The sequence below is a fragment of the Cucurbita pepo genome, chromosome LG07 (genome assembly GCF_002806865.2).
Source record: "Cucurbita pepo subsp. pepo cultivar mu-cu-16 chromosome LG07, ASM280686v2, whole genome shotgun sequence".
Taxonomy (NCBI): Eukaryota; Viridiplantae; Streptophyta; class Magnoliopsida; order Cucurbitales; family Cucurbitaceae; genus Cucurbita; species Cucurbita pepo.
Window position 1 is genome coordinate 9,592,162 of NC_036644.1, and position 7,713 is coordinate 9,599,874.

General features: G+C 34.2%; 1 protein-coding gene across 1 annotated transcript; it reads left to right on the top strand.

The window, feature by feature from the left end:
- The first annotated feature begins 1,492 nt into the window (after nucleotides 1-1,492).
- On the top strand, nucleotides 1,493-4,769 carry LOC111798235 (cytochrome P450 734A1-like). The gene is made up of 5 exons (XM_023681262.1): nucleotides 1,493-1,855; nucleotides 2,094-2,317; nucleotides 2,837-3,081; nucleotides 3,176-3,536; nucleotides 3,946-4,769. The coding sequence occupies exons 1-5, from the start codon at nucleotides 1,570-1,572 to the stop codon at nucleotides 4,402-4,404; spliced, it is 1,575 nt and encodes a 524-aa protein (XP_023537030.1). The 5' UTR covers nucleotides 1,493-1,569; the 3' UTR covers nucleotides 4,405-4,769.
- Nucleotides 4,770-7,713: the final 2,944 nt, after the last annotated feature.

Genomic DNA, 7,713 nt, shown 5'->3' on the forward strand with positions numbered 1-7,713 from the left:
TAGAGATAAATATTTGTAAATATTAAATAAATAGCCTTTGATATTAATTATTTTGCATATTTGACCATAGTTGGTTCCACATATTTATTGTGGGATGGACAAAAAAATTAATTAGTAATTTAAAATTAAATTAAAATTTTGTGGTTAAGAGTAGAGTAATAATATAAGGGATTTAATATTATAATTTTGTTGTTTTATTTGCCACCATTTAAAATCCCATTTTCATTGTTTTTATTTGCATTTTAATTTAATATTATTTATTAATCTAATTGCAATACCTCAAACCTATGGCTAATAGATATTGTCCGATTTGGCTCAAAATCACTATTAAACAGATATTGTTCAATTTGGCCTGTTACGTGTCATTGTCAGCCTCACGATTTTAAAACATGATATTGTCCGATTTGACTTGTTACATATCGCCGTTAGACTCACGATTTTAAAACATGTCTGCTATCACTAACAGATATTTTTCGATTTGACTCAAAACTACTGTTAACAAATATTGTTCGATTTGGTCCGTTACGTGTCATTGTTAGCCTCACGGTTTTAAAACATGATGTTGTCCGATTTGACTTGTTACGTATCATCGTCAGCCTCATGATTTTAAAACATGTTTGCTATCGCTACCAGATATTGTCCGATTTGGCTCAGAACTACTGTTAAAAGATATTGTTTGATTTGGCCGGTTACATGTCACTATCAGCCTCACGATTTTAAAACACGATATTGTTCGATTTGACCTATTATGTATCGTCGACAGCCTCACGATTTGAAAACATGTCTGCTATCACTAGCAGATATTGTCCGATTTTGCTCAAAACCACTGTTAAAAGATATGGTTCGATTTGGGCTGTTACATGTCACTATCAGCCTTACGATTTTAAAACACGATATTGTTTGATTTGACCTATTACGTATCGTCGTCAACCTCACGATTTTAAAACATGTCTGCTATCGCAAGCGGATATTGTTCGATTTGGCCTATTATGTATCGTCGTCAGCCTCATAGTTTTAAAACGCATCTGCTAGAGAGAGGTTTCCTCACTCTTATAAACAATGTTTCGTTTCTCTCTCTAACTGATATGCGATCTCACGGTCCACCTTTCTTCAGGGCATAGTGTCCTCACTAGCTCACTAACTAGCGTCTGGCTCTGTACCATTTGTAACAACACACTCCTAGTAGACATTACGTTTTGTCGCCAGTCTCATGTTTTAAAACGCGTATGCTAGAGAAATCTTTATACTCCGTTCCCTCTCCACGATCTTACACGAACAATAAAATTAAAAATCCACGTCACTTAGAGAGATAATAATAATAATAATTTAGTTTAGAAAATTTGTAGAATTTTGCAATAAGAAGATTTATAGAGCCTCTATCTCTAAATCGTTGACCCTTAGAATTGGAATGGCGGCCCCTACGGCGGTGGCCAAGCGGTTGTTTCTCTCTCATACTTTCTCTCTCCTAATTTCGCTGTCTTTGGAGTATTTAAAACCCAACACCCACAAAGCTAGAAAGGCATTATAAACACAGGAAGTCCCAAAACCCAAAATCCTCGCAACATCAAGATGGTGGGTGGCGTTTTGGAGTGGATTAAAGTTTCGATTTTGGGCTGTTTTTTGGTGGTGGTGGCGCTGAGAGCGGCGGTGGTGCTGTGGTGGCGGCCGAGGAGAATCGAAGACCATTTTTTCCGGCAAGGAATTAGAGGACCTCCTTATCGTTTCTTCATCGGAAATGTTAAGGAACTTGTCGGAATGATGATTAAAGCTTCTTCTGATCATTCTTTTCCTAATTTTTCTCATAACATTCTTCCTCGTGTTCTTCCGTTTTATCATCACTGGAAGAAGATTTATGGTACTGTTTTTCTCTCTCTCTCTCTCTCTCTCTAGAATTTACCACTTTTTTGGTGGATGTTTGGTTTTTTTTTGTTGAAATTTTGGCTTCCATTTGTTTGTTTTGGCTCTTTTCAAGCTTCCCTCTCGTTTTCTCTTTAAAAGTTGTCTTCTTTTTCATTGAAAAACACTGTCCTAAAGCACTTTTACCACCTAAATTTTGTTTCATACCTGACCGAATTTGATTTTGTGTCTAATAGGTTCGAAATTTTTGGTGTGGTTCGGGCCGACGGTGAGATTAGCGGTGTCTGATCCGGACCTTATTCGAGAAATCTTCACATCAAAATCAGAATTCTGTGAGAAAAATGAACCTCACCCACTGGTTAAACAGCTAGAAGGTGATGGCCTCCTCAGTCTCAAAGGCCAAAAATGGGCTCTTCATCGCAAGATCATCTCTCCTTCTTTCCACATGGACAATCTCAAAGTACCTATCTTATTCTATTTCTCTCTCCCTCTCTATCATTTTTCTCAAATGGGGTCATAAGAAAATTCAATTTTCTCAAATGGGCAGTAAAAAAAATCGAATTTTCTTAAATGGGTCGTGAAGAAATTCAATTTTCTCATATGGGGTCGGTAAAAAATTGAATTTTCTCAAATGGGGTCGGTAAAAAATTGAATTTTTTTTCATATGGGGTCGTGAAAAAGTTCAATTTTCTCAAATGGGGTCGTAAAAAAATTGCATTTTTTCATATGGGGTCGTGAAAAAATTCAGTTTTCTCAAATGGGGTCGTAAAAAAATTCAGTTTTCTCAAACGGGGTCGTGAAAAAAATGAATTTTCTCATATGGGGTCGTGAAAAAATTGAATTTTCTCTTATGGGGTCGTAAAAAAATTGAATTTTCTCGAGTGGGTCGTGAAAATTTGATTTTTCTCAAATGGGTATCGAAAAAAAATGTCTTTTTTTTTCACATTTTTATGATTTTTTCATCTCTTTTTTGGATTAGTTGTTGATTCCAGTGATGGCAAAAAGTGTCGTGGATATGTTGGAGAAATGGTCAGCAATGTCAGCAGCTTCCGGTGAGGTGGAAATTGAAGTTTCCGAATGGTTCCAAACCCTAACCGAAGACGTCATCACTAGGACTGCCTTTGGCTCCAGCTATGAAGATGGAAAAGCCATTTTTCGCTTACAAGCTCAACAAATGGTCCTTGCTTCTCAAGCCTTTGAGAAAGTTTTCATCCCTGGCTACAGGTACCTGCTACTCGACGGTTCGATTCATTTATTAACGACGCTCGATAGTCTCGTTGATTAGTAATTTAACATGCACGATTCGGATGTATGTTAGATTCTTACCGACGAGAACGAACGTGAATTCGTGGAGACTGGACCGAGAAATAAGAAAATCGTTGTTGAAACTGATCGACCGACGTCGAGAGAGCTCGATCGAGAGCTCAAAGGATTTACTAGGGTTAATGATAAGGGCATCAAACACTTCTCCTTCATCAACTATCACTGTTAATGACATTGTTGAAGAGTGCAAGGGGTTCTTCTTTGCTGGCAAACAGACCACATCCAATTTGCTGACGTGGACAATGATCCTCATGGCCATGCACCCACAATGGCAGGTAAAGGCACGTGATGAGGTACTAAGGGAGTGTGGAGCACGTGACATACCCTCCAAAGATGATATTACAAAGCTTAAAACGGTACGTTTTGTTTACTCCCAATAATCAATCGGCCACCTTTTTCTTTCTTCGTTCTAGTCTTTGATCTTTTTGATTTGATTTGATTTAATTTGATTTTGATTTTAGGTTTCAATTATTAGATTTTTAGGTCATTTTTTGGGGTTAAAATGCTGATGTCATCAAGTTTTATGATGAATAATTTGGATAGCAATCCTTTTGTAGTAAAGAAAATTGCATTTAAGTAGTGATTTGATGGATTTAGTTAAGATTAAGATACTTAAAAAGTTAGGGCTGTCTCTAATTTGGACTTGGAGGGGCTAGATATGGGGAAAGGGCAAAATTGTCATTTACTTGATGGTAGAGTGTGGACAAGGGTATTTTGGTAATTTGTGTTTTGTGACTTATTTTATGTTTGTGATCTAATCTGCAGTTGAGTATGATTGTCAATGAATCGTTACGGTTATATCCACCGACAGTGGCAACTATTCGACAAGCGAAAGTTGACGTGGAGCTTGGTGGTTACATGATTCCACGTGGCACTGAACTGTTGATTCCGATTTTAGCAGTTCACCATGATCAAAAGATATGGGGGAATGATGTGAACGAGTTCAATCCAGGACGATTTGCTGAAGGAGTGGCTAGGGCAGCCAATCATCGAGTTGGATTCATTCCATTTGGACTTGGAGCTCGAACCTGTATTGGCCAAAACTTGGCTATATTGCAAGCAAAATTGGCTCTGGCAATCATACTCCAAAGATTCTCCTTTCGATTGGGACCTTCTTATCAGCATGCACCAGCAGTACAAATGCTACTTTATCCACGATATGGCGCACCAATTATCTTCCAAAAATTATCTACTCCATCGATCCAGCAAGGTCAACGATCATGATCATACCACCTCAAATATCATCCCTTCCAAGTGAAATGTCCAAAGTACCCTCACACTACATAATTAGAACCAAACTTGGTGATTGTCTTCATCATCCAAAACTAACCTCATGCCTTTGTTTTTTTGTTCTTTCTTCCCTCCCCTTCCCTCTATTGGCATGTAAGTTTATGCTTTGAATTAGGGTTTTAGAGAGACTAAGAAGTTAGGTTCCCTCCTCTCTATTTCTCCCTCATTTGTATGTAATGTAAATTTCTTCACCAATTTCTTGTGTTTTGTTGTGTCTTCTTAGTTCATTTGATTCAAACTTAAAATTGTATATTCCTTTTGTATTCAAAGTTACCAAATTTTCCCATTGCCAATGCAAACTTGTGGGGTTGTTGCTTAGTTTCATGGTCAAGAATTGATATCAACTTAAGAGGGATTGATGCATGTCCTTCCATTTCATGATATCCACAAAAGGAACCCAAGCTCTCATTTCAATGTCAAAGTTACTTTGTGCTTGGAGTTCCTTACCAAACTTTTACAATCTCCGATGATAATATTATATAAACCACTTTGGTCTCTTGTGGTTTTGTACTTTTTGTCACCAAATCAAGAGGCATCACTTTATTTCTCACTTGTTTCAATATGAAAAGAATGTAAAAACTTTTTCTTTTTGAAGCAAACAAAAGACACCTCATGCCAACTTATTCAAAATAGTTTTAAAAAAAGTTATCGTGTATTACTTTTTACGAGATAAGAAACTTATAGGTGTACATGGGTTGGGTTGGATTGAGCTGATGACCCGAATGATCCGGATAGTGACCTGGATAGGATTCACAATACAGCTCAATTCAACCCTCTGTTTTCGAGTTTGGTTAGGTTTGATCATCTGGTTGTTCATTTTCTTAAATATTTTTTTAAAAAACTCATTTATCAACGATACATGTTGCGTTAATAACTAAAATCTCATAAAACTAAAAAACCAAATATTCACAAGTCACAATGCATCACTAACTAATAGTAACATCAAATATTCTTATTCTTCATAATAATCTTCAACTGGGTAGGGTTGGATTGAGTTGGGTTATGAAACATATCTTCGGATTGATCAAGTTGACTCGACAAACAAAGTACCAACCCGCGAATTGAACTAAATTTTCAATTTTTCAAGAATTCAACTCGACCTAACTAAAAAAGAAAAAAAATCTAACTTGGGATGGATTAAGTGGTCCAAATTGCTCGAGTCATCAAGTCATATAAACACTCCTAAAGAAAATTAAGGAAAAGGAATGAATTTTCTCAGTGTGTCGTTCAAATCACTCATCTTACTTACATTTTAACTTAAAAAAGAGCAAATTCTTCGTTGGATTATATCAACTTGAGTATAGCTCAACTAACTAACGTTCACACATTTAAGTTAAGTCAGATCTTTAAAATCACTTTATCGGGGTTTTGGGGATTTTGAGATATAAAGTAGTAAGATAGAATATAAGAAAAGATTTGATAGAAACATTCTTTGCTTTTGAATATTAGCTTTTGGGATCTTCCATGCTATCTTGAAGACAAAACCTCTAATCTTTAGGGTTTGTTTGATACTCCCCAAATGAAGTGTGCTTACTAAAACTAAATTAATTAATTAATTAATTAAATCTTTTACTTAATTAAACCCTAATTTTTACTAAAATAATCAATAGCATGTGACTCTAATTATTTTCATTATACTAATTTTAATTTTTTTTTTAATTAAAAAAACCAATATTATCACATGCAAGTAATTTGGATAATTTCCCTTTTCAATATACATTTTGTATTATTATTATTATTATTATTATTATTATTATTATTATAACCTTAAGACTTATTTTAATTAATAAATCAATTATAAATTTAATTTAATTTAATTTAATTAATTAATACAACCTTCTCCCTTACTCATGGGTTTGTCTAAGTTGGCATGCTTCCACATTAATATCAAAGCCTTTGTCTCCTCCTCCTTCACTACAAGACAAAATCAACATTCTAATATTCCTTATTTTATTGCTTTTTTTTTTTTTACCATTTTTTAATAAAATAAATAAATAAATAAATACTTTTTTTAATTTTTTAATTTTTTAATTTACACTTTAAACCAAAGGAAATGAGCTGGATGATGACAGCTCTATTTTACTTGGAAATTAATGCAAATCTCACTCATTTTATAAATAATTAAAAGTTTATGAGAACTGATTAAATTAATTTCCATTTATTTATTTATGAAATTTTTAGTAATGGGTTCAATGTCTCGAATTAAATACGTTTGAGCGGAGAGAAATCTTATCTTTGCTAATGAATGAGAAAGGAGGACACGCGTCTTTATGACTATTTATATTCGTATTTATTTGATGGGTCGGAATAGGTTCATCGGATTTATACTTAATTTCGTAATTTTGTACAATCAGAACACAACTACCTCATTTATAATCTTCGATTTTAGTACAACTATGTTGATATCTCAATACTGATATCTGTTCTTAAACATCACGCTATCATATTTTCAATAGCACTAGTATTCGGCTAGCATGATCATATTTTAAGAGAATCGAAACAATGATCACCTTAGAACAATGCATAAAATTGTCATTATCTATAATGAATACAGTTGTACAAAATGACCCATTAATACATTTTCATAAAAGGACGTTCATATTTAAGACGTGTTCGACAATTATTTATCTATGGATCTAAATCCGCTCATTAAAACTATCACTTTCCACAAATAAGTCCTTAAAAGTAAGATATAGTTGTACCAAATTAGCCTTATTTCTTTCACAATAATACACTTGCATTTAAGACCATCAAAGTAAGCATTTTTCACCAATAATTCACTTCATCTAAGACCAAAATTAAAACATCACTTTCTACAACAATCTAATGACCCCTTGTCTAGACATCGATGCAATCATTTTCTCGTAATGAATCACTCGTACCAAAACACCACTCGAACTAGGATTGTATTACGATTCAGCTATACTAATGACTCATTTAACACCATTTCTTCACAAAACAACGTATCAGACCCATCAATTAATACAATAATTACTACAACAAGACTAAACAAAGTCACTTAATCAACTTGAACGACATAAACTCTTGACAATAGATCAAAAATTTGAATATGAATAGAATAAACAAATCCATCAATTACGATAATAATTTCTACCACGACTAAAGAGAGTCTTTTAATCAACTTGAATATAATTCAATTAACTAAGATATAAACGCTCGACAGATAGATCAAAGATTTGAACCAGAATAGAATAAAACGTCATACCACTGAGGTGAGGGGCT

Coding starts and splice junctions, on each gene's coding strand:
- LOC111798235 (XM_023681262.1), top strand. CDS start 1,570: ATGGTGGGTGGCGTTTTGGAGTGGATTAAAGTTTCGATTTTGGGCTGT. Junction 1,856..2,093: donor TCACTGGAAGAAGATTTATG/GTACTGTTTTTC, acceptor TGTGTCTAATAG/GTTCGAAATTTTTGGTGTGG. Junction 3,082..3,175: donor GTTTTCATCCCTGGCTACAG/GTACCTGCTACT, acceptor GATGTATGTTAG/ATTCTTACCGACGAGAACGA.